At 46.7% G+C, this 27,027-nt stretch overlaps 2 protein-coding genes and 1 long non-coding RNA gene across 3 annotated transcripts in view; 1 reads left to right on the forward strand and 2 right to left on the reverse strand.

Annotated features, from left to right (window-relative positions):
• Positions 1–23,238, reverse strand: part of itgav (integrin, alpha V) — a 40,378-nt gene extending 17,140 nt beyond the window's left edge. The window contains exons 1-17 of the mRNA XM_086219489.1: positions 22,702–23,238; positions 21,060–21,190; positions 11,536–11,627; positions 10,153–10,267; positions 9,889–9,950; positions 9,235–9,283; positions 7,715–7,837; positions 7,601–7,645; positions 7,347–7,390; positions 6,924–6,980; positions 5,390–5,442; positions 5,077–5,152; positions 4,346–4,475; positions 4,150–4,247; positions 3,642–3,735; positions 3,441–3,486; positions 3,049–3,156 (exon numbers count right to left, since the gene is read on the reverse strand). Of these exons, the coding sequence (XP_086075615.1) occupies positions 3,049–3,156; positions 3,441–3,486; positions 3,642–3,735; positions 4,150–4,247; positions 4,346–4,475; positions 5,077–5,152; positions 5,390–5,442; positions 6,924–6,980; positions 7,347–7,390; positions 7,601–7,645; positions 7,715–7,837; positions 9,235–9,283; positions 9,889–9,950; positions 10,153–10,267; positions 11,536–11,627; positions 21,060–21,190; positions 22,702–22,868 (1,490 nt within the window). The 5' untranslated portion in view covers positions 22,869–23,238. The remainder of the gene's footprint in view (positions 1–3,048; positions 3,157–3,440; positions 3,487–3,641; positions 3,736–4,149; positions 4,248–4,345; positions 4,476–5,076; positions 5,153–5,389; positions 5,443–6,923; positions 6,981–7,346; positions 7,391–7,600; positions 7,646–7,714; positions 7,838–9,234; positions 9,284–9,888; positions 9,951–10,152; positions 10,268–11,535; positions 11,628–21,059; positions 21,191–22,701) is intronic.
• LOC147251651 (uncharacterized) overlaps positions 1–27,027 on the reverse strand; it is a 151,193-nt gene that overhangs the window by 118,467 nt on the left and 5,699 nt on the right. The gene's annotated exons all lie outside the window — the stretch shown is intronic.
• Positions 22,260–26,642, forward strand: LOC147251658 (uncharacterized). Its single transcript, XR_015118648.1, has 3 exons — positions 22,260–23,576; positions 24,315–24,362; positions 25,973–26,642. It is a non-coding gene; the product is annotated as an uncharacterized LOC147251658 (long non-coding RNA).

Consider the following 27,027-nt stretch of genomic DNA (forward strand, 5'->3'; position numbering starts at 1 on the left):
CGCATTTCAGCCACTTCACACGCATGACCACGTGTTTCCCACCCTTACACATCACGTACGGTCCTGGTGAAGTATATGTCGGTTTAGAGCACGTAGCCTAGCTGATGCTAGGAAAAGTAGTCTTCAATGAATGGCCTACAACACAGCACGTCTATGATGGAACCCCCCATTCTCACATCTCACGCCCACAGACACGCAAACCTGAGAGCGCTTCATACTACAATGCTCCGCACTGAGCTTCTAGTCAGGGAGGAGCAGAGAGGTCGTCTGTGTGTGCGGCGGTGCTGCGTGAAGCTACGTGTCAACTGCAGACGAAGACGGCGCCGTTGGTGTCGATACTTTTGCAAATGAGTTTCGTATCCAAATACTAATTTTTAGTATTAACTAATATCTGGATATGGGTACTTTTGACAACCCTACATATCACTTAACAATATTAAGGTCTGTGCAGAGTAGAAACTCACCTAACATTAAACATGGAAGCAAGTAATTCACAGCCTCTTTATGAACATTTGATTCCTCCAAACATGGAGAAGATGGATTTTCTGACTGTTGAAAGGGTTGAGGTGATTCCCTCGAAATACAAGGGTTCGAATATGTCAACCAAATAGAACCATTTTAGGACAATGTGCCTGATATCTATCTATCTATCTATCCATCTATCATCTATCTATCATCCATCTATCATCTATCTATCATCTATCTATCCATCTATCTATCCATCTATCTATCCATCTATCATCTATCTATCATCTATCCATCTATCATCTATCCATCTATCTATCTATCATCTATCCATCTATCTATCCATCTATCTATCTATCATCTATCTATCCATCTATCTATCATCTATCTATCATCTATCATCTATCTATCCATCTATCTATCCATCTATCATCTATCTATCCATCTATCTATCCATCTATCTATCATCTATCTATCATCTATCTATCATCTATCTATCATCTATCTATCTATCTATCTATCCATCTATCTATCCATCTATCATCTATCTATCATCTATCTATCTATCATCTATCTATCTATCTATCTATCTATCATCTATCATCTATCTATCCATCTATCTATCCATCTATCATCTATCTATCCATCTATCTATCCATCTATCTATCATCTATCTATCATCTATCTATCATCTATCTATCATCTATCTATCATCTATCTATCCATCTATCTATCCATCTATCATCTATCTATCATCTATCTATCTATCATCTATCTATCTATCATCTATCCATCTATCCATCTATCATCTATCCATCTATCTATCCATCTATCTATCCATCTATCTATCATCTATCTATCATCTATCATCTATCTATCCATCTATCTATCCATCTATCATCTATCTATCTATCTATCATCTATCATCTATCTATCCATCTATCATCTATCTATCATCTATCTATCTATCATCTATCTATCATCTATCTATCCATCTATCTATCCATCTATCCATCTATCTATCCATCTATCTATCCATCTATCTATCATCTATCTATCATCTATCTATCATCTATCCATCTATCTATCTATCATCTATCCATCTATCTATCCATCTATCATCTATCTATCATCTATCTATCCATCTATCTATCCATCTATCATCTATCTATCATCTATCTATCCATCTATCATCTATCTATCTATCTATCATCTATCTATCATCTATCTATCTATCATCTATCTATCTATCATCTATCTATCTATCATCTATCTATCATCTATCTATCATCTATCTATCTATCATCTATCTATCATCTATCTATCTATCATCTATCTATCATCTATCTATCTATCATCTATCTATCCATCTATCTATCCATCATCTATCATCTATCTATCCATCTATCTATCTATCATCTATCTATCTATCATCTATCTATCTATCATCTATCTATCATCTATCTATCTATCATCTATCTATCATCTATCTATCTATCATCTATCTAGCCATCTATCTATCCATCTATCCATCTATCTATCCATCATCTATCATCTATCTATCATCTATCTATCTATCATCTATCTATCTATCATCTATCTATCTATCATCTATCTATCCATCTATCTATCCATCTATCTATCCATCTATCCATCTATCTATCCATCATCTATCATCTATCTATCTATCATCTATCTATCCATCATCTATCATCTATCTATCATCTATCTATCATCTATCTATCCATCTATCTATCCATCTATCTATCCATCTATCATCTATCTATCATCTATCTATCTATCATCTATCTATCCATCTATCTATCCATCTATCATCTATCTATCATCTATCTATCTATCATCTATCTATCTATCATCTATCTATCTATCATCTATCTATCATCTATCTATCATCTATCTATCTATCTATCATCTATCTATCATCCATCTATAATCTATCTATCTATCATCTATCTATCTATCTATCATCTATCTATCTATCTATCATCTATCATCTATCTATCATCTATCTATCTATCTATCATCTATCTATCATCTATCTATCATCTATCTATCATCTATCTATCTATCTATCTATCTATCATCTATCTATCATCTATCTATCATCTATCTATCTATCTATCATCTATCTATCAATCTATCTATCTATCATCTATCTATCATCTATCTATCTATCATCTATCCATCTATCTATCATCTATCTATCTATCTATCTATCATCTATCTATCATCTATCTATCTATCATCTATCCATCTATCTATATATTTATATGGATAGATGGATATACTTATATACACACACATATACATATATACGTATGTGCATGTTACATGTATGTGCATGCGCTGAGCCATCACAGCTTCAAAGGTTCCAACAGAGCCGGAAGGCCCGACGACCCCACATCAGAAACAGAAGAGAACAGTTCAGCAAACACCACGGAACCAGAACCTGACTACCATCCACTAACTGTGGAGGCCAAAACAAAACCAGTCAAACTCTTCCTGGGAAACTGGGCAACTGATGCAGGGAAGCATGCTGGGATGTCAACCAGGTGAACTCACCAGGACACACGTGTGCTGGTACCAGGAAGCGTGCAGGTCTTCTCCTCCGGGTTGATGATCTGAGGGGTTATGTCCAGTGTGGCGTTCACATTGATGACAGGACGGGCTCTGGCACACAAAGAGGTCAGTGAGTGTGAGGACGTTTGTGCGACACACAGATGTACAAGTGTGTTACACTTCAACTGTCAGGATGTGCTGAGCTGCAGGAGTAAACGCAGGGAAACTGAGGGGCTTAAATGTGTCCTAATCAGTTCCATAAAGCCAGGAGGAGAAAACAGCAGCTCTTTGATATCAGAGGAGGTCTCTCTCATTAAACATAGCCACCATCAGCAGGGAGCACACACACACACACACACACACACACACACACACACACACACACACACGATTACCTGTACAAAACCGCCGTGTCTGCTCCAAACACCCCCACTATTAAATCTGTAAGACAGAAACACACATCAGCTGTTTTCACAGCAGCAGTACAGACCTTCACCTGATACCTGCCGTGTGTGTATAAATATATATACTGTGTATAAGTATACACTGTGTATACACACACACACACACACACACACACACACACACACACACACCTGGATATCCGTTCCTGTCTATGTCAGTATTTCCAGTCATGGAGTATCCAAAGCTAGCAGGCATGTAGCTGGACGCCCACCTCCCCTGCAGAACCTGTGGGAGGAGACCAGCCATGAGATCCTGTGTTCATGAAGCTGAACTCACTCAGATGCCAGAGAAACCAGAGAAAGACCACATCCCTCTGAGCCCAAAATCAAGTGAGGTTTCTGTCCTGCTTTCAAACTCACGCCGACTGAGTGGTGGTGGAGCTGCTGCAGCTCAGACGGGGGAGTTTGAGTCGGAGAAGACCAAAGGTCACCCAAGTTACCGGGGGAGGCGACAAGCTCTCATTCCTCCATGATAATTACAGTATTTTTTTGTTCATCATTGTTCATTTTGAAAATGAGTTCCACGTGAACAGGACAGCCAGCTCAAGTGTTGGCACCTCGTTACACAACTCTCCCACGACCAATGAACTTGTAAACTAGTTTGGTTTGACGTCATCGTGACATGCGGTGCGGTATGTACCTGGGAAGGTGAGGGGTCGGGCCCCTGGGGACGGCCATTATGGATGTAGACCAAGCCATTGTGGTCTGGACCTCCATAAGGAGCTGAGATGGCCACATCTGGAACACATACCAACATGAGGTGGGCAGGTGTTAGCAGGGTGTGTGTGTGTGTGTGTGTGTGTGGGGGGGGGGGGGGGGGGGGGGGGCTCTCTTACCATTGTAGCCATCCATGTCCAGGTCTCCTAGCGCCGCAATGGCAGAGCCATATCTGGCATAAACCTGAGACCCCATGAGCATCTGGGGAGGGAGGAAGGAAAATCCACCTCGACCCAGGTACACAGAGACCTGGAGGACACACACAGGTTTGACCAGCTGTCCTTGGTAGGACATTCCACTGACCTCCACTCAGAGTTGACGGCCTAGCACTGATCGAACCTCAACTCTCTGACCCTCATACAGAGCCCACTAAGAACCCGTAGGTCATGTCAGTCGACGTAGCCTCAGTGTTGCAGGTTGCAGCCAACGGATATCCAGTCCAGGCTTCCTTGTCGTCGTTTACAGTCTGTATAGCAACTTCAGATGTTTGCAGGAGTGGAAAGACGATGAATGCCATAGGATGATGTCAAAAGTAGCCAGATTACACCGGGCTAATAGTTCCAAACTGCTTTGTTTCATCATCAGACGACAGTCATTTTACCAACCTTGCATTTCAGCCGACACGCTCGATCTCCTGCTCCACAGGACTGTTTACGACATGGAGGCTCAAACCTGATTGGCCCAAGCTACTCAAAGGGAAACCACAGGCTTCCCTGCCTCGACCTTTTCTCCTTTGGCTACAGATGTTTGTCAAGGTTTCACTGAGCCATTCTGGCCTCCGTGTGCTCACCTCAGCTGATGCTCATCTTCTTATTTCTGTTGTAAGTCAGCGATTGAGAGGGTCCCCTACCTGCCCCACCTCCTTCAGTTTGCCATCTGAGCCGCGGTCCATGAAGAGAGGAGCTCCCACCAACAGATCGACCAAACTGACAGAACACACGAGGAAAACTTAAACACTCATAAAATGATAATTAGCATAATCAGCAGCAGTTTTCAGAAGTGGATGGTGGTTCCTTTGTCACGCTGCAGGACCAAGCATCGAAGGCTTTATTACCATGTTAAAGGTACTCCTGACACTGGAATCATCAGCATCCCAGGAAACTGACAGATTCTTAAAAAATACTGTGATACAAAGTCAAACGCTGGATCAGATGCAGACTCACCCGTCCTTGTTGACATCAGTTGCAGCCACTGAATGTCCAAAGTAGGCAGCCATCTACAGGACAGAGGACACACGAGGAGGCTCAAACATTCAAGCTCCTTTTAGCTGACACAAGCAAAGATTTCCAGACTCTTCATGACGACCATCGGCTGCAACATCGGAATGGCTGGTCCATCATAGAGCGCGTTCCAGGACTTGACAAGTGAAAAACCCTTTCAGGTTAATTGCGCTCTGTGTTTTTGTGTTCATGCCTGAGGAGACTCCAGCTGGGATATTACGCCCGTGCCAGTGCAGCGTGGTTTGTACTGAAACTTCAACAGCAGGAATGTGTTGCATCATGTTCAGCAGTTACAGGGAAGAGACATGCAACTCCTCACCGGCCGTTAACTCAGCAGCAGGAGGAGGAAGGTTGGTGACATTAAACTTTACAAATAGTGGAGGAATGTACTTTACTTGCTCAGTTATCCATGAACAAGTATCTCACATTTGCATGATGGCGTTAAATACACCTTCTGCTGCTGCATCAGTTGAAGGTTTGGTGAGCTGAAGGTTTGTGACTGACCAGGAGGAGCAGGAAGTAACAAAACCTTTTAATGACATTTTTCAGCCTGTGTGCGCGGAGCAGGTCTACCCTCCTGCTCTACCCACTGAGCAGAAGAACATGAGGGATTTAGAACCACAAAGAACACAAAGCACAAATGAAATCAGAGGTAAGAACAGATTGAGATGCTGGTGGGTTCAGAGATTAAGATGGTGGACAGGAAAGTGATGAGCAACTGCGTCGTGACATCTCTCCTCTGTCCATCATCCTCCACGACGTCTGGGGAAACCGAGGCACGTGGAAGCGACGGCATCCCAATCGCTTCCTAAAGATGCCATGCGAAGAAAAATACATTTTTCCTGTTTGGTTTCTGTGACCCTGCATTAATTATCCATTATGTCCATTTGTAGGAGACAGAAGCACCAGTAGAACGTCATGAATGCGGTCCGCCAACATCTGGAATGTCTGAGGGGAGCCGCGTGACCAGCTTCTTCATTAACATTCAAGTTGAGGAGGGCGACTGTTGGGTCTGTGATTCTTTGGTTCACAAGATTCATTTGTATGTGTTTATGTTTTCTTCATCATCCTAAATAAATTATTTAAAAAATGAAATCACACAGTTTGTGTAATTGTCCTGATCCCACCTGGCAAATGTTTTCATACATCACCAACTCCCCATACTTCTGTCCTTATTGTTGCTCCACCCCCTCAGCTGCACTGAGCAGCTACCCAAGACTGACCAGAGGAGGGCGCCACTGCAGCAATCAGGACACGCTCACTCCTCCTGCTCCTCGTACGCACAGACTCAGATAAAAGTGTCTGCATGGTGCCCGACCAAGCCAGAGGCAACACAGGGAACTGATGCCACGGCCCCCGCGTTGCTAGGCAACCCAACAGACCACAGCACTACCTGGATACCTTAAATCCCAACAACCATAAGACAAGTCATCCTGGGTGAATGGGGCTCAACAGTGGCCAGCTGCTTTCAGCTCACCTGCGTTCCAGTGAAGTTGACCATGGACTCCATGTTGAGGCCGTTAAAGATGCTCACCTGAAACATCCAACATCAGAGGAGGAAGAGCTGAACTTCAAGTGCCTGTCTTCCATCGCTGAGCAACAGTTTCAAATCTTGTGTTTTCTACGCGCTGCTAGCAGTGCAGTCAGGGTTCCTTTTGCCCTTCAAGTTCTCACAAATAGGTGCCTTGTTTTGTCCCTCTGCTCTCTCTGCATTCTGGAGGCAGTAACAAGTAACGCAGGTGGTAACAAAAACTGTCTTTGTGAGCTCAAAACTCCTATTAGTGAGTACTTGGAAGGCAAAACTCACTTACTGGCTGCAGTTCCCTTAACTCGAGTTCCTTTACATCTCTACGTCTGCAAACATGGTGCTTGATTGTGTCTGCAGTCCTTCAACACTTACGTAACCCAGCGCCTTGCTCCCTCTGGGCACTCCGGTCACATAATCTATGAGAGAGAAAAAAGATGTCAAACGAGCTCCATCTCACACATCTGCATTTCCCCACCATTACAGCGTTGCTACACTAACAGCTGCTCCTCGTCAGTGGGAAGATCATCATTCTAACAGGAAACATCAGTTTTCACTCCTGTGGCAACTGGCAGAGGAACACCTGTCACCGAGTTGTCACCCAACGTGACCAGGGGAACCCTCCTCACCTTCCTTCCCATCGTCGTTGAAGTCTCCGACGGTCACCGAGTACCCTGGTAACACAGAACTGGATTAGTGCCACTGCGGGGCTCCAGCTGGAGAGGTGTGAGTGAGGAGCGTACCGAGGTAATTGTCGTCGTACTCGGCGCCGGCCGACTTGGTTGCCAGGGTGTTCCCGTACGGGGTGATGTAGCTGCTGTCAAAGCGTGTGAAAATCTCAGAGACATCGTCAGAGATCAGCTGACCTGAAGGGAGACAGACCAGCCCGTCAGGTTTATCTGGACCGGATATCACATCACCAGGTTCCACCAAGAACCCGAGAGACCAGGGGAGAACACGAGAAGAGATGAGCGAACAAATGAGAACTGAGGGAAGATGAAAATGCAAGAGAACCATGTTGGAGCAGAACCAGGGGGGACAAGAACAGAACGAGAAGGGAACAGATGAGAACAATGGAAACGTTCCAAAAAAGGAATGGAACACAACCATGAAGGAGTAAACAGAGGGAACCCATGAGAACAACGTGGCAACAAAACTACAAAGGAAACATTGAAGGAACATTTGAGAACCATGAGGGATAGAAATAACCAGGAAGGAGCAAAATAGGGAACCCATGAGAGCCCGGTGGAAACAAAATGGGGCCACAAGGAAATGGGAGGGGAAAAATAAGGGAACGGATGAGAACCATTAAGAAAAATAACCACAAGGGCAGAAATCTACGAGAGAACAGAAGGAGAGAACAGAAGAAGAGAACCTCTCGCGAAGAGAGAAGAGAAAAAGCAGGAAATAAACACAAGATCTGACACTCTGCTCTTACAGGAACACAGGTTGTAATTAGAAGAACCACACGGCTGCCGTGGCGTTAACGAGCACCTAAACAGAAACACAGCTGCGCGTGTGTGTGTGTGTCCTGACTCGACGGGAAATGATCATTAGGCTAACACGCCCCAGGGGAGCCTGGTCGTACGAGGAGAACACATGACTCAGCTTTCAGGTTTAGGTTCTGTGTCACACCCTTGAATGTCAAACACACGACCTGCTGATTAACGTCTCTGGGTGGTGATGATGCAAGCGCCAGTGCTCAGCCCTGATCCACACCACCACCACACCTGGCTCACGCTGACCCAGCATCTAAAACCACTCGCCCCCACATCTTCAGTCTCATTCAAGCCACAGGAACACGTCAGGGCCTAGCAGGAGGACCGACCCTGTTTTTGGCTGGTACGAGCCTCCTTATTTCCCTTCAGTCTGACCAGACCAGGATCTCTTTGCGCCGAACAGGGAGTCCTCATTGGTAACCAATCACTGCTCCTGACGTCGCTGGTGAGTGACACTGGTGAGCTTGCAGGAACTCAGCAAGGAGGAAGTGAACTACGTCCCGATGGCAGGACCTCATGTCTCATCGCCCCAATATTCCAGAACCAGGAGGACACAAATCTCTTCGCTGTCTTTTATTGATTTTCTGTAAAATTCCCAACAATTGTGCCTGCTGGCCACAAAGGTGAGGGGGATCCTGGTCCTTTCACTCACAGCGTGACGCCCCAGAGATTCTGTTTACCTTCCACTGAGACCTGAACTCTAAAACCGTCTTCCATCCTCTAAGTTTCACAGACCGAACGTGCAACAACACTGGAAAACTCACCCTGCCAGTAGAAGCTGCCAGGTCCTCCCACCACCACTCGGTTGTCCTTCTGCACCAGAGAGACAAAGAAAAAGGCCGAGTTCAACCACCTTCACTTCTAACTCGGCTGTTCCAGTTACTGAAGTGAATGTCAAGTCAGTTGTAAGTTCACTGTGGACATGTTGCAGAACATAAATGTACATGAGGTGTGTTTCCATCAGCTGGTTTATCGTATATAATACAGGCTAGCATGCTGTCAGAAGATGGAGGTGCAGGCAGCGTGACAGAGCTCCTGCTCCTGACGAAATACTTTCAGTTGATTCTTAAGTTCCAGATATGCTGTATGCTGATATATGGATATGCTGCTGCTGTCTGGAGACCAAGAAGGAGTTTTGTAAGAACTGAGAGCATGATGAAGATTGGTTTTGTTTTTATTCAACAAAAATCAAAGTTCTTTGCTTTTCTAACGACTTTCCTGATGCAATACTTAAAAAATGCATTAAAATACGCTGTTGCAAACAGGTCTTCTAGGAAACCAGGTCTTCCCAGTCAGCCCAAAAGTGCAGCTGCACCTGGGACTCAACACCTATGGGGCTTCCCTCACAGGGATCTTCAACTGGCCTCTGAAACGCATATCAGGATCATGAACGTTGAGTTGAGTGGGTGATTGTTTACCTTTAGGAAGTCAGCACTGAAGCCAGCTTGGCAGAAGCCCTGCCCCTCGGGCGAGTTGGTACCTGGACAGAAAAATAAAGCACATGGGATGATGAGATTTCACACGTTAGCCGCCTTCCACCACGTGGTACCGTCTCAACATGGCGAGGCTTTTCTGATCACGGATATGACTCTGTATCCTGGTGCCAACCCCAGCCGAGTCAAGAGCTGATCCCTACTGCATGTTTGGAAAGCTGGTGTGAAACAGTGAAGAGGAGAACCCACTTGATCTGCAAGGCGAGTACTCCACCACCGTTCCGCCTTTCTTCAGGTAACATGTTCCCACCGGCTCTCGCTCGGACACACCGAAGGTCGACCACTGGTAGAGGGGAGCGCAAGCCTGGACCAGGACAAACAATCGTCATAACACAAATACAGCACTGGTTATCTACAACTTGAGCACCTGTAACTAGCACACCGGTAGTTGGGTCGGACCGAGGTTGGATAACCTTCTCACCCAACGCACTCCACCAGAATTCCATCGAGTCCCAGACTACCTCCTCAATGCGGTCTCAGTCCACTTGACTGGGCCTGCTTTTGATGGCCCAATTGTTGTGTTCTCACCCGCCCAATCAAACCGCACTGAGACAACTTAATACGGAGGGCGTGAATGTTCCCTGAGTTGTTCAAGACGACTGGAAAATGAGAAAAATCTCTGAAGGCCACAGACTCACGCTGTGTTTTTGGGTACCAGTACAGATACTGAAGCTGTGATGGGGAAGTAGAAGAGGAAGTCGTATGTGTCACTATCTGTGCTTGTTTTTTTATTTCACAGACACACACACACACACACACACACACACACAGTCACACCACCCCCCCCCCCCCCCCCCCCCACACACACACAGCTGGAAAGCTCCACTCACTGCCGCTGCCACCACACAGAAGACAGACGCGATTCCTGGTTGAGCGCAGACACAACTTCTCTGTGTCCAGGACTCTCTTCTCTCATGGCTGCTTGTTCTCTGTTCAGGTTTATCCCTCCATCAACCTGCTTCTGTTTGGTCAGGAACGAATAAGCAGAGAGCTGCAGGTCAGCTGACCCGGCCCTGAGACATGGCTGGATGAAGCTCAGAAGCTCACTAACACTTTTCCTGCTTTCCTCATTCTCAACTGGAGGGAAGCGAGAACCTGTTTTAGTTGAAACTGAATCCCAACTGTTGAATTCAAAGGAATCCTAGGCCTCCAAATTCATCAACTGACTGTCAGTGACTTAGTGGACGAGTTGATGTACATCAACAAATACACGTTTCGTCCCCTCCGATTCTGAGCGATGTACACGCGTGTGCTGACGGTACCATCCAAACTGGTCCACACGCCAATGAAAACGCTGCAAGCGCTGGTGACGGTGTCACATCAGGACGATGGCGACAGCAGGAGTGTACGTGTTCTCATCTCCAGTGAGTCCCCTGTATTCCTGCAGCATCTCTAGTCGGCGTGATGCTTCCTCCATCTGTTTCCAGTTCAGACACAAATCTTCTTATTCTGTTACACTGGTTCACAGAACTAAAGGCGGCTCTGTCTTTCTTGAACCAAAGTGTTCAGAGTGGCAGCAAACCATGAATAAAACAAATGTTATAAAATTATAATAATCATAGCTCTTCCTACCAGGATGTGTTCCCCATCAGATCGAACCGAGGCACCGAACCACTGCTTGGATTTAAACTCCATCGGAGCGCCAGCTGCATTCTTCCTGTCTCCTACAAGGACAAGAGAGAAGATTATTCATTAACTACAAACAAGTGGGATATTTTTGAGAAGTTGAACTCAAATCTGGAGCAGCAGAACAGCAGATTGGATGATTCTTCACTACAAAATAATTTTTTCCTTTAAAATATGCATGGACTGGCACATGAACCGGACACAGACTTGGCTTGGACACTTAATTCAGCATTGAGAGGGTTGGTTTTGGGCTGTGACAGAAGTAAACAACTGTGTATTTGCAGCCACTTATCAGACAGTTGTAAATTACAGTGTCTTGATGCAACACAAAACATTTACACCATTTAACAACCATGATATACTGTGCATCCGCCCACACAAGCCAGAGCACAACAGACACACCGGGACAAACAGCAGCGCACAAACAAGACAAAGACATTCCCTGCTTTATCTCCTCCCCCAGCTGTTAGAAATGTCATGGCAGGAGACAAATAAGCTGCTCGTGTTCCCTCATCAACACACCGCTTTCATGTGGGGAAAAAGGAGTCAGTGGAAAATACTCAAATAAATGTAGAGTATTTGGGTTTTTTCATGGACATCTTTTCTCTACAAATAAACTTTACGCTCAGGCCTTGTAGGAGTTCTGAGCTCAAATACATGGAGTTTAATTTTCAGCCTCACTGCTAAAAACACGCTGAACTCCATTTTGTCATTTACTCGCATGAACTAGAGCACGAAAACACAAACTGGAGGGAGCAGATGAGGACATTTCAGGGCATGACAGCTCTACTCGACAGTTTCAGTCCAAAACAAAAAATAACTTTCACTTCATTAATTGGTTCTGTAACAGTTTTGAAGAATGAGCACAGAAGAACAATACACACTGCACCATGTTACCACGTACATGTACTTCTGTATACATGTACTTCTACTCATAAAGCTGAGCTGATGGTACCTGGGCAGGTGCAGAGTAACAACACCTAAGGTCAGAAGGTCACGCTCAAGTCCGTCACGAGGTGCTTTCACACCAACCACCGAGCCGCTAATTCACCGTCTTTTTCACGGCTCAGTCCGAGGTTTCAAACTGAGTGCGGCAAATTGGGGGTCATTTTTGGTTCGACAATTTTCCTCCTCCGAGGGTTCACTTATTGCTGCCTCCTCTGCCATGGGAGTCCAAGCCATTCATGTACCGGCTCGGTGACAACAAGGACACAAGCTTGTAAACATAACAATCGCCAGTTGTCCCGCATCCATCAGAATGTCAACAGCGGCGAACTGCTGTTTTGAAACTTCCAGACTGTCACAGGACTGAGAATTCTCCTAACGTGTTCTCACTTTAGCAAGATGGAGGAGCTGAGGAGCTGCTGACATCACGGCCGAGAGGACCGGGGATCACCACCTCATGGGACTGTGAGGGATGGCCTATTGTATGACAGGGTCGCAGAGGAGCTTGGTCAACATGGCTATCGCTGGATAACGGAACGTCACCATCCATCATCCCTCCATCCCTCCATGTTCCCTCCATGTTCCCCCTCTCCTCCTGTTGAGGGTGGTGGGGGTGGAGCCTATCCCAGCAGCCTTCCCCCTGGACAGGTCACCAGTCCATGGCAGGGCCAACACATAGAGACAGACAACCATTGGCTCTCCCAGCTACGCCTACGGTCAATTTAGAGTCTGGATTAACCTGGTCCCTCTTGATGTCTTTGGACTGTGGAGGAAGCTGGAGTACCAGAGAGAACCCAGCAGGAACAGGGAGAACATGGAGACTCACCCAGAAAGACCCCGTGCTGCAGCCGGGGCTCCACCCACAACCTTCTTGATGGGGGCCACAGTGAGGACCACTGCTCCACCGGGCCGCCCAGAAAGACGAAAAAGTACCAGCAGGTCTATGACCACAACAGCAGCAGCGTCAGAGGGCGGTTGGACTGGGACCCTTCGAGGTTTGCCAGACTGTCACAGGGCTAAAATTCTCCCCACGTATTTCTTGCACGTCACTGTTTACGGGCAACTACATGCTGCACGTCACGTCACATGTTTACGCCCACACAAGTGGTGGCTTTTTTGGAAAGAGGAATGTGACACCTCCGCTTCACACAGACACGACGGCAAATTCCTGTCTCTACCGGGCCACAAATTTGGCTCACTCTTTGCCTAAAAAGGGCTAGAGTGCTGATAAGAAGCAGGCGTAAAGCTGAGCATGATGTCTGCAGATGTGAGGACATGTGGGGGATTCCCACACCACGTCTGGACGCTCCAGCTGACAAACCCGTTGATGGTGAGTCACTGAGTGTCTTGATAACATAACAGGGAGTAAATTTAATCCGACACTGAGAACAAACACTGCATTCAATTGAGGTTGTGTTCCAGAGAGCTTATTCTGCATGTTCTCAACACAAGCTCATGTGCAGCACAAACACGGCGGAGGCAAGTTTCCTAATTTTGGCGAGAAAGTGGGCAGCTAATCTAACGCCATCTGTAACCACGATGATGAGGCTGTCCGCCACCATGATGCTAGCTTGTTACAGTCTGTGACCATGGCGATTGTAATGGAGGGAGGATACGAGGACCGTCTATGGTTCCCTGGAAACAGAGATAGAAGTCCATCAGCAGCATCACTTGTTCTTGTTTGACATCACTGGTCGACTCTGATATAAAAGAAAACCTGACAGGCGATTGTCAGGAAACCGCTGCAGAGTTGACGAGGTCCTCTGGGACAGAGAGTCACACTGCTGTTTCCTGTAGATGAGAAGGTTTGGTGTCGAGGAAATACGCAGTCGGAGCACTCGCTCCCGAATATGTTATTCTGTGGGACACCATTGCACCCTCTCGCCTCTCATCCCGACGTTGACCAGAGGGAATGAAGGTCACCGAGAGCAGTGACAGCTTCCACACAAGTGGTGTTGTTGATTGTGCAGCCTGAGACACAGCAGTTAAAAATGGCAAAAAATGCAGCATCCATGACAAAGCTCTTCTCTGTGTTGAACAGGCCTGGAACAGCAAGAACACAGCTCACGTGATCCTTGACAGCTACATGAGACTTTAGTTCTTCATGTCCATCTGTACCTCGACCGTAAAGGTAAATAAGAACAACATCAGTGAGTCTGTTCAGCAGAAAAACTCTGCATCAACGAATCAGTTCAATAAAACAATTCCAGGTCAGACTTCTTTGGTTTAAGAGGCCTCTGACCGAAGGAGGTCCAACCACAGCGGACGTTTATTTCTTTACCGCTCACTTCCTGTTAGCAGCTGCCCAATAAAGCAGAAAAATACATTCCTGCTACAACGAGTCATGACAGAGACTAAACAGCCAGCAGGAACAAAAGCTGATGCATCATGGTTAGACACAGTGAGTCACACACACACACACACACACACACACACACACACACACACACACACTTTTGCCAGCTGACCTTTTCTACCAAACCAGTTCCAGGGCTACCTCAGACCCGGCACCTTATTCAAATCAGTTCTGTGAGCTTTACCAGGAAAAAGAACCGGCTCTTGGCCATGAAACCTGGTTCCAGCAGCACCAACTCTTTGCTGGTCTCTACTGAAGGACAATGAAGTCTCTCTCAAGTCCAAAGTCGAACCTAGTGCTGTTCACATTAGGGGGCAGGCTTGAGTAGAACAGTGTGTACATTACCACTAGAATGTAACAGTTAGGTTCCAGCTGGCTGTGGGTTCCTTCCCTGTTAGGCCCAGCTGGGGGTTGGGTGGGGAGGGGGGACGCTGTTATTTTAGAGTCAGATGCACAGCTGGAACTGGGACAGTGTCTTCAGGGTTCCCTCTCTTTTTTATGTATGTACTCTACCACTGTCCATTCGGATATATGTATGTATGTGTGTATACACACACACTTTTTCTTGCCAAATCTTTCTATTTATCTCATGTTTGTATGCCCAGAACCTTTTATACATTCAATAACTGCTGTCCTTGTCAAAACTGCACCAAAGGGAGCTGCAGTCCAATGTGGTTGTATGCTGTACAAGGACAATCAAAGCTTTTGATCTCTTTGACATTCTCATTTTTATAATCCATGAATCAGTTTATTCAGGTGATGCTGGGTCGCAGTGGTGAAATCATCACCTCGGAACACCCAGCTGACGTCCTCCAAAGAGAGGAGGTAGCAGGCTCCTTCTCCCAGTCCATGTCTTCGTTCGTCAAGCAGAAAAGGCACCTGAGCTGACCTCCACCTGTGTGACAGCGACCTCACCACAAGTGGAGGGGGAACCAGATTCTGATGATGTCACAGCTGTTCCGCTGATCAGCGTTGAGAGTGAAATTAACTGCCAAGATATTATGGGTTCCATGTTGACATGCAGGAGCAGTCACTGCAGCTGCAGTTATGGTGCGTTGGTGTGCGTGTCCTCGCCAAGAGAGCAAGCACACGCACATAAATTCCAGTGAATTCCGCTCCAGCTTTGACCAGCGATCACGCAGGTCAAATCAACTACAAAGACTCTATTGTTAGAGAAAACACACACACACCCACACACACACACACACACACACACACACACACACACACACACAACTAGGCCAGTCACTAACAGTGTTATGGCTGGAGGGTACAGCTTGGGTGGGTGGTGGTCAGGCTGGACAGCTGTAATCAGTCAGTCGGCCAGATTACAAACGAAACGCTGCTGAGCAAATGAGCTCTTGTGGAAGATTTGTTGAAGCCGCGTAAAACAATTTCACCTTTTATGGATGCAAGAGGCCTGTAAGTGAACACAGCAGCAGGACAGGGACTCAGGCTGGAACTGTTAGCTAACCTGCAGCTCACATGCATTTCAAACTGTTAGCAACAAATCAGACCGTTCGTTCCACGCACTTTCACAACAATTTGGCCTCAGTGTGAACCGAGGTGGCAAAAGCGCGGACGAATCAGCCTGAGGACCCTGTAGCTTTTTTTCCGGCTTGGCCCAAGCACCAGTCTTTTTTTGCTTTAGAATTGTTACAACTAACTAGAGGTCTCAGTGGAGTGCTGATTTCTGGGTCAAATTGCTTCGTCCCGAAGCTCTTTTGTTGATGATGACATTCTGGACTTTCAGAGCAGGTCCTGGATCAGACCTCTTGTGTGTAAAATGACTGTTAAAGGAGCCTGGACTGACCACGTGTCTCTCAATGAGAGGGTCCAGGGTTTGCCATCATCACTGCGCTTTGAAAGCCTTTCTTGTTCCTCAGATGTAAAACTAATCTTAACATTCATGAAGGGAATAAATTAATGCTACTTGTCCGTGGCCTGGTACCAGCTAGACTTCACTCCACTCACTTCTGGTACCAGAGTTTCATTTTCCACTGCACACGGTAACCCCCCAGTGTAGCCGCTGCCTCAATGTGTAACAGACACAAGTCTTAAGTCTGGTTTATGCTTCTGCGTTGCGGCGACAGCGTAGACCCTACGCCGTCATTGAGCATTCGAAGTTCTGCGTCGAGGGAGCGCGTTGCTCTGATATTCTCCGCCAAGCCACTAGGGGGTGTAGCTGTGTCTTTGTATGGTTTCGGGGGCTCTTGTCGGATTCCAAAACAAAACTATTTACAACAGAAAGTCCAGTGCTTTTCTTTGAATGACTGTTGGCTTTCATGAATCAAACTGTCAATTTTGAACATGACAAACATGACTTCTTGTGGCCATTTTCTTCCAGAGACGCACATGTTTGTCGTGGAGGTTCGTCCACCTCTTTGTGCATTCGGCGACCTCCTCTCTGGAATCTTGGAGGTGCACGCCAGGCTACGGCGTAGGGTCCGTGGAGGGGTCTGCGTCGACGGCGTAAGTACGGTGTCGCCACGACGTAGAAGCATAAACCAGCTTAACTTCAACACACACACTACATTTTCATACACTCAGTAGCACACCTTAACCCTGGATTTCACCCAACTAAAATCTAAAAATGTCACTGGTCTGATATGTTCCTGCCCCTGATGTGATTCAGACCGGTGGTGTATTCGTGAGCATGTAGCTCGAGGAGGATTCTTCTTCTACTGAGTGGTTCACAGTCACAGTGGCGACTGTCCTGAGCTGGCGAGAGAGAGAGCGAGGGTTAGCCTGCGGCGTGCTAGTTACTCCCCTCTTTCAAGGCTGAGGTCTCCCACAGAATACTAACCAGACTCAACACCAGCCACAGCCACACACACACACACACACACACCCTCATGTACTGCCTTTTTCTCCAAGTAACACAGGCAGTACTATAAAAAGAGGTCACATTATCCAAGTTTAACAACTTGAGTTTCTTTAACTTGGCTGCTGGGTTTCTGTTTGTTGACCAATTGCAACGTGACAATGCATCACCGCCACCAGACGTTTCTATGAGATTCGCTGCCCCCCAGGGGCAACGTCAGTCACATGGAATCGTGTTATTCTGCACCCGGGCAGTTTCTACTCTACACAACCATGATGATAGAAATAAGGTCTGTCATACGTTCGGTGTGCAGCAGCTGAGTATCTTCAAGATGCAGCAACACTGTCCCCACCGACAGGGGTGAGAGATGCTGATAAACCAGCTCAGCTTGCTCAAGCTTCCTGTGCTGCCTGTGGCTAAGAGGCACACGATCTGTGCTGACAACTGTGCAGACTCAAGTGTTCCAACATGTCAAAAGGTCCAGAAAATATGGCCAAGAATTAGTTGGGATTCCAAATGTATTCTAGCCCTCAGAATTGTTTGCTTCCATGCTTTCTGCTCCTTTTTTGCTTCAGCGATGCTGCTGGACACTTGCAACAACAAGCAGAGAAGTGAAAGCGTGAGAGAAACCAGCAGAGGCTTCACTTCACCAATAAAGAAAACAGCTGGTTTCAATGTCTGGAACATCACCACTTTGAGTCAATCTAGACTTGTGGGGCCTTCATCGACCGGGCAGGTGACGACGACACCACAATATCACGATTATGCACAGAATCAGAAAATTGGAATCAATACATTGGAAATGATTCTTGACCCGAGTCACAGTGAATGTGCTGCATAACCTCCACAGTAGCATACGGCGCAGCCTGGTGGGAACCTCCTGGTGCATCTGTGACTGAGCCTCCTTGTAACATCACATCTCCTCCTCTGGTCTGAGCTCTTCTCAACTTTATATTCATGGTTAAAACCCTAACCTATCGGTCTACTTCAGCGATCTGTCCAGCCTTGCTGACAACTGCCAGTGTAATTACAGCGTACAACAGCTCGCTTGCAGCATGGAGTAGGTCACATGACTAGGTTATATTGTAGGGTCCACATAGATCCAGGGCTCTGATCATGAACTCCACACAGTAAACAGACCTCTGCATAACAGCACCATGATTGGCTGAAGGGCAACTACCACTTTGTCAACATCATAAAACAACTTTCTTGTAAAAGAAAAATTCTAAAATCCCAATAACAGAAGAAGCACAACAACTTTTTGGTCACTTCTCACAAGACATGCGTGATAAAATCACTCGAGCATCTTCTTGGAGTTCATCTCCACCCTGTGGTTTTCACTGCTGCTAAATCTGAAGTATCATCGCTGCGTCAGTGTAGAAGAAGGCGGGTCGCTGATTGCACAATTACCATCACAGCTTGGAGGGCTGAAATAAAGAACAGTCCGGCGACGAGTCCACACACCTCCCACTTCAGCTCACATTCCTGAATGTGTTGCGACACGAGGCTGCGGCAGCAGGCTAAGCTGGAAGCTTCTCTCCTACCTGAGCTCTGCTGACGCCAAGGACCGGCTGCTGGGGCCCGGCTGCTGGGGCCCGCCAGAGTTACCAGTTACCATGATAACCAGTCCATCGACAACGATCGCAGCAGCTAGAGATTCTCATGACAGCGTTTCTGAGACAACACAATAGCTGCTTGCTCAGTTGCTCGGTTCTACCAAAGGAGAACCAGACATGAGTGAGCACAGCCACAGACCAATTTGACATTCAGCTGTCTGGATGGAGGCTGTGAAGTAGACTAACCTATCCGAAGCCAATTTCAAATGACACCTTTGACAGGTTTTTGCAGAACCATATAAACCTTCAACCTCTGATCTGCCACTGGCGGCACTGTCACTTGACCCACCCCTTGGTCCCTGAAAGAGCTCCTGATTTGTGGGGTGGGGCTATGGGCTGGCATCTTTGATCTCTGACTGCTTTGATCACGACAGACACACAAACAGCATCAAAGCTACCCAGAACATCATCCATCGTCCTCCTCAGGGAACCACAAATTTGTACACATTTATCCAGTTGTGAACGATTTTTTTGCTTAAATAAATGGATCAGCAAGAGTCTGTGAGAGCTTCCAAACCAGGGGTGTCCAAACTACGGCCCGCAGGCCAACTGTGGCCTGTGGTCCGATTTTAATTGGCCCGCTGCATATTCTAAAAATATCATGGAACATGGCCCACACATGGAACTTGACTTTAACCTCTGAAGCAGCGCTGTACCGGTGGTGGTACAGCGCGTAAACATCGTCCGAATACGACGGATTTTAGCGGCAACAATGTATCCGATCATGTTGTACCTCATTCGAAACCTGGTGGTGTAACGATTAAGAAACACCCAATCACGATGAATAAAGTGACTTGTAGCCGGAGTTGAGTTAAAATGTTGCTAGGCAACCGGCAAGCAACACCCACATACTAACTTCGTGCTCCCAACGTCATCACCTTCAAACTATCGGCATGAACTTAATCTGTAAGACTCCACGCAGTAGAATTTACTGTCTCCCTGCTGAACTCTCATCTTCAGTGTGTCACTGGAGTGCTGGCACCACTCCACTCCTCGGTCGCCATGCTAACGTCCCCCTCTCCCTCCCTGTAGCTAGCAGCCAGTGTTGCTCTGATCTCCACGACACTCCTTCTCAGTCTCGGTGACGGTCTGCTGAACACGTCAATAGCAGGCTGAGCCAATCAGGGCCTGGCTTGTTGAGCCGCAGGGCTGAAACCCCAACCAGACCCCAGTTAACAGAGCGGACCATGCATCACTTGATTGACACTTGACACCAGCCTATGAGATTATTTCAGAATATGAGGTAGATATTCTTTTAGCCAATAAACAGACGAAAAAAACGGTACTGAGCATGAGGGGATCAGGTTTCATGGGCACCAACAGGAGGCTTGAGTCAAGTTAGCTTGGCTGTGTAAAGCAGCGCTGTAGTCCTTGAAGCCGGTGAACGCGGCAGAGCGAGAAAAGATGGCCAGGAAGTGATTTTTCGGCAGAGGAAGAGGCTGAAATGGTGCTTCAGCTTTCCGCTTCGGACACTTGGACACCTGCGGTTGACCGGCAGACATCCAGCAGTGTTTGCAGGAGTGGACCCAGACTTGGAGCAATGAGGGCCCGATCCAGTTGTTCCAGATGCGTGTTCATGGACAAACAATCAATAGTAGGCTGTGCTGTGTTTGAAACGCTGTTGTTTGCTTGTCTTTACTTCTGCCGGCTATGACTGTCTCAGCTGTGACAGAAGGACGTGTGATCTCTGGTGACCTTCAAATGTGAACCAGAGCTCAGTTGTGAGTACCTGAGGAGTCAAACTGCAGCTCCTGGCAGGCGGAGGAACTGCTCCAGGGGCAGCTGTACACCGCTCCCCTCTCCACCACGCTGCTGCTGGAGGACGTGTTGGCCCGAGGAGCTCCGATCAGGACGTCCGACCTGAGGCGGGGAGAAGAGATCAATATCTGTAAATTATCACTTATTCTCACAGGCATGTCTTGCTCCAATACCTCTCCTCTTTCCCAGAGCGCTGTTGCTCCTGTGGAACCGTCTCCCAGTTTCAGTCCAGGACCTAGACCCCCTCTCTAGGTTTAAGAGCAGACTTAAGACCTCCTTGTTGATCAGGCTTACAGTCAGGACTGCTTAGGCTGGCCCTTAGATCTGCTGCTATAGGCTCAGACTGCTGGGATCTCCCATGATGCACTGGGCTTCTCTCTCCTCCTCCTGTCCTCAGACGTGTTACTAACTCCTCTTCTTCTCCCCTCATCCCAGATCCTGGTGCTGCTGGAGGAGGCTCCAGACCTGAAGAGGCTCCAGCTGCCACCTGTAGCTCCACCTGCTCACGTCCCCGTCTGTCCATCAGTCTCTCCTCCTTTATCTCTCTTTATCTCTGTCCCTCTCTTTCCTTCTGGATATCTGTCTTCCTCCATTCTCTGTCTTTGTCTCTGTCCATCAGTCTCTTCCTGTCTCTCTCTCTTTATCTCTGTCCCTCTCTCTCCTTCTGTCTCTCTGTCCTCCTCCATTCTCTGTCTTTGTCTCTGTCCTGCTCTCCTGCTCTCTCTCCGTCCCCACTGATCCTGGATCTGCTCCACCTTCCTGCCTGTTATAAGGAAGGTTTTCGTCGCTGCTGTTGCAGGATGTGCTGCTGATGGAGAATCGTTGGGTGTAAATTCATTTTTGAAGTGTGGTACTAGACCTGCTCTACCTGTAAAGTGTCATGAGAGAACTTTTGTTGTGATTTGGCGCTACAGAAATAAAACTGACTTGACTTGTCCACACACATATCCACATTTATATCGATATTAAACAAGTCATTAAAGCAATCACTTGTATCTGTCAAAGGTTGTTAAGATATTTTAAGGCACAAAATTCAAAAAGTTCAATCTGGAGGGCGCTAATCAAATTACACAAAGTCTTTGTTCAAACTAACAGGATTTGTCTTTGTAACGTGACTGGAAAGCAGAAATGGAGGTTGATTATTCTCAAGAGGAAAAGGCTCCCTCCTCGACTCCTCGTGCTGTTTTCATTCAGTCTGGTCAATGCTACTGATTTAATGTAGGTTCAAAAACAACAACACGAGTGCTGCTTTCGCAGGTCTGGCAGTTTGCTTTTCGATGAACTTGGCTTGCGGCTCCAGCTGCTGCACAGGGACAAGCCGCACCAGCTGGTCCTCCACCCGGGAGACATCTTAACAGGGCGGACGAACCTCAGCACGTCTCCCGGCTGAATTCACTCTCAATCATTTGCATAAAGCCACGAAGATTAAAACGGGAGGAACGGACCACTGGTTAATTTGGCGATGACTCGTTTTTGACAAACTCTTCTACGGGTCTTCGGTCTGATTTGGATCCAGTTCAGGGAATTCACTTTCAACCATTTGCGTGAAATAACGAGTTTGTTTGAGTATAAATCACTGACAACATCAAACACATCCTCTGACGAAACCTTACTTTTGGTTGTTTGAAGGCTTGAAGAAGTCCACTGAGAAGCCGAAGTAGCTTCCCTCGGGTCCCGTGTACACCGAGGGGTTCTCCGCATCCAGGTTGAAGGAGCCGCTGGGATGAAGGTGAACCCACGCCAGGAGGAGCGTCCCGAAAGCCGCCCGTCCAGCTGCCATGGCCGCGATGAGGACGCCGCCGGTCCGTCTGCTAGCGTCCCGAGTGGTGTGTTCCCCGGTTTCACTCAACCCTCAGTCGACCTGGCACTCTTCCGCGACCAGAGGACAACCAGCCGTCATGTACGCGTCCAATCAACCGCGCTACCGTCTTGTAGCGTCCCGCGGGAATCCGAGTTCGGCTGCGACGGAGAACCTGGAACCCGCCTGGCTCGCACCGGCGGTTTGTTTGCCTGCTAGCCGACACACGCAATGAGAACAAGGCCACGGAGCTAAGGAGAGGCCCCGGCTGAGTGTCTGTGAGTGGCGTAAAACTGTGTCATCGTGGGTTTGTCCCGACTAGCTCGACAGTCACCCCCCCCCCTCACACACACACACACACACACACACACACACACACACACACTCTACGTCACAGCTCCACCACTTCCTGTTTCAGACCTTCAAGTTACACTCACTCGTCGCTGCTCCTCTGGAGTTATAGAGGTACACGTACAGGTCACGTCAAACACTCAAGAGTACCACACCGCGTGCAGGTGTGAACTGACGTGATGTGAAGCCTGTTAGTTGGAACCCCAAACCATTTGACTCACGGTACGTTGAGTTTGGGTCGCTTCACTGTTATCACCCCTGCAACTGTGACGCCGTCACCCGGCTGTCTTGGAGGTGTTGAGTGTGACAGTTGGACCACATCTAAACCTGTCAGCTCAGGTGAGGCGAGCTAGCAGCTTGGAGCTATGCTAGCAGGTTAAAGCTATGCTAACTCGCGCCTGTTTCTGTCCCATAAGAATTAGCTGAGTCATTAGGAGTCTCTGACATAAACTGAGGCCCTTTTTATGTGTTGTGTGTTGTTCTATGTTGTAAATTTTCCTGTTTAGCTAAAATGAATTGTGACCATTTACTTCATGTGTGAGTCCTGATTAAAATTTTCTGTAGCAACGAAGTAAATGAGGATTTTCAAGTTATGCTAGCTGGCACGAATTGCTGCTATTTAGCTAAAATTGACTGCCAAGTTCCAGTCGGGTGAGCTTACATTACTTGTTTTCATAAAGAAATAAATACGTCACAGTTATGCTAGCTAACTTGAACGGTTTCTGTTTAATCCACAGTTGAACATGAATCGCTGATATTTATAATGATGACAATGAGCAAGTCCAGCTGGAGTAGTTAACGGTACTTTTGGCTATCATACTGTAATGAAATTGACTGAAATTGCATGATTGAGTTATGCTAGCTAATATCTAAAACTTATGTCAGGAAAGACAACTCGTGACTTTTTAACTTGAATTCAGCGAAACTGTAGAAACCATTCGTGTTAGTGTTGGCAGGTCAGTTTTATTTTTATGTATACATATATATGTATATGTATGTATGTATATATGTATATAAACTGATATGTTTGCAGATGTAACTGAAGGATTTGTTGCTTCTTTTATGTAACATTTTCAGACCAGTCAAGGGATGATGATGGTGAAGATGAGTGTGATGGAGGTGAAGGTAAGTGCATAACCTGAGGATGATTTTTACAACATGATCAAAGGGATGATAAGATTGATAATGATTAATTCTCATCATAAGGGCCTATGAGATAGATGTGATCATCATACGTTTGGATAAACAGATTTATAAATGTGGCCAGATTGCCTCAGTGGTGACGCGCTGTGTGTTTAAGCAGGGGTTTCCAAAGGCCCCCTTGCCCTCCTCACATGTAATTTCTGGAGGCCTGTGACAAGGTGAGCAACCTTGTGCTGAGGCCATTATGTGGCATGGCCCACGAGGGAGAAGAGGGACAGTGGTCTGACATTTGTGTGCGCACACACTCATGCATGGTCCTTCAAGGGACTCGATAAGGACATTATAGTGATTTATTTCTTGTTGCCATGGTTAGTAACGCGTGGTGTGCCCCTCTTCATCGGTTGACTGGTAAAGACTCTGATCCTGCACACACTCACAGACTTTCACCTGTACTCACCTTCACGCCTGGTGCGGCTCCACTGCTTCTCGGCGGAAGCGCACACCACTGCAGGGGCAGTATTTATTGAGTGCAGGGCAAGAGGGACATGCTCTATTGCGCTCAGGCGTGTTTGGTTTTTGCATATGGTGTGGTTTTTGTAATTACTGTGCAAAGTTGTGGTGTAGATATGTGAAATATTTTGTGGGTCAAAAGTGGGATTGTGTATTGTTTATTCTGATGTATATTTTTGTGTTAAAGGCAGAGGTGAACCAATATGGTTTTGGTTTTGCACCTCATAAATGGTTTGCCCCAACTGGGCTTAACTCATAGCTATATTTAAGTGAGCTTCATTCAGCTCCCTGGGGCTCTGAGGGGAAGTCCTAGCCTGAGGTGATGCGACTTTAATTTTTTCTACCCGTTGCCTGTCCTCAGAAAGTTTGTGTTTGTTGATGTTTTTGGAAAATTAGCCTTTTTCTGGCACCTGGAGCTTTGCTGGCTCCTGAGTTTTCACCTCATCCCTGGTATGATCTGGTTTGCCCTGATCCCCTCTACTTGGGGAGGTCTCTCTGGTCCCTCAGAAGCCTTTTTGGGATCAAAATTATGCTACTTGATCCCATATTCAGGAAGTCTTACATAAAGTCAGTATGACCAAAGGCAAGAAAACAGTCTGTTCTTGACCAAGTGTCTAGGACTGGCCCCTTGTCAGTCCAACCAAAGACTTGAACGGAGACAAGTCATGCCTTTGTTGTGGAGACCCAAGTCTTTTCCTGTGTTTCCTTTCTGCTCCATTCAACTTGACACAGCTGAGCCTTGACTCACAACAGGAAGTTCATTCCAGCCATTGGGGCGTCCAAACTACAGCAGGAGAGGCAGGCATCCCCTGTTAAAGGACATTTCAGTGGGAACGTTGGGGTTGATTGTTTTTTTTTGGGGGGGGGGGGTTAAACGTCAAAGATATAGGTTAATGTATCACTGACCTCTTCAATATGATGTACATAGGATTTATTTTCGAGATCTTGAAACCTACAAAGATGAACATTGTTACTTACATACCACAACATTTAGGAAAGAGTCATGGAAAAACACATTACCTCATGGTAAAAGCTTTCATTCACCTCCACTTATTAAAAACATTCCTTTTGGTCAATTCCAGAGATTATGGAGAATTTGTCATAATGACCAGGAGTTTAATATTAAAAGCAAAGAGATGTATGGTCGCTTCAAGGAAAGAGGTTATCCTGTGAAAACTCCCTAGAACACCGGTCTCTACTTAAAAGCAAGAAGGTTGTGGGTGGAGCCCCGGCTGCAGCACGGGGTCTTTCTGGGTGAGTCTCCATGTTCTCCCTGTTCCTGCTGGGTTCTCTCTGGTACTCCAGCTTCCTCCACAGTCCAAAGACATCAAGAGGGACCAGGTTAATCCAGACTCTAAATTGACCGTAGGCGTGGCTGGGAGAGCCAATGGTTGTCTGTCTCTATGTGTTGGCCCTGCCATGGACTGGTGACCTGTCCAGGGGGAAGGCTGCTGGGATAGGCTCCACCCCCACCACCCTCAACAGGAGGAGAGGGAGAACATGGAGGGATGTGATCTTTTTCAATGTGATGAGACTTTAAGTGACATTTTTGAGGAACCTCCAGTGTTCTCTTGCTAAAGAGCACCCACACTCGGGGATGGACTGGTGCAGGGGTCACCAACATGGTGCCCGCGAGCACAAGATAGCCCCCAAGGACCACATGAGTCGCCCGCAGGCCTGTTCTAAAAATAGCACAACTCACTCGTGAGCTGCGCCTAAAATTGTATTTTATTTTGTCGCTATTCTTTTTTTAATCACACTTGCATTTATATAGATTTAAAAATGACAATATCTTAAAAATATATTCATTATACGTGAACTCTAGATCAGTTTAGGTGAACTCCGACCTGCTCTAGTTCAAAAGTCAGGATTGAGCGCGTGACAAAACCAGTGCTAGTGGAGAGTAAGCTAGCGGGCGCAGCACGGATGGACGCTGGATGGTGTTTCTTACCCCAAAAACATGGCAGAAAAAAGAGAAAACGTATCACTTTCACAACGAATGGGAGGAGGAGGAGTTCTTTTTTACAACTATGAAAGAAACCTGCGTGTGTCTCATTTGCGGGGCGAGTGTGGCGACGTCAAAGCGGCACAACGTGGAGAGACACTTCACTACGTGTCATAAAAGCTACCATGCTAA

This window comes from Aulostomus chinensis, chromosome 12, assembly GCF_037954235.1.
Source record: "Aulostomus chinensis isolate RoL2024-O1b breed Wild chromosome 12, RoL_Achi_v1.0, whole genome shotgun sequence".
NCBI classification, from domain to species: Eukaryota; Metazoa; Chordata; class Actinopteri; order Syngnathiformes; family Aulostomidae; genus Aulostomus; species Aulostomus chinensis.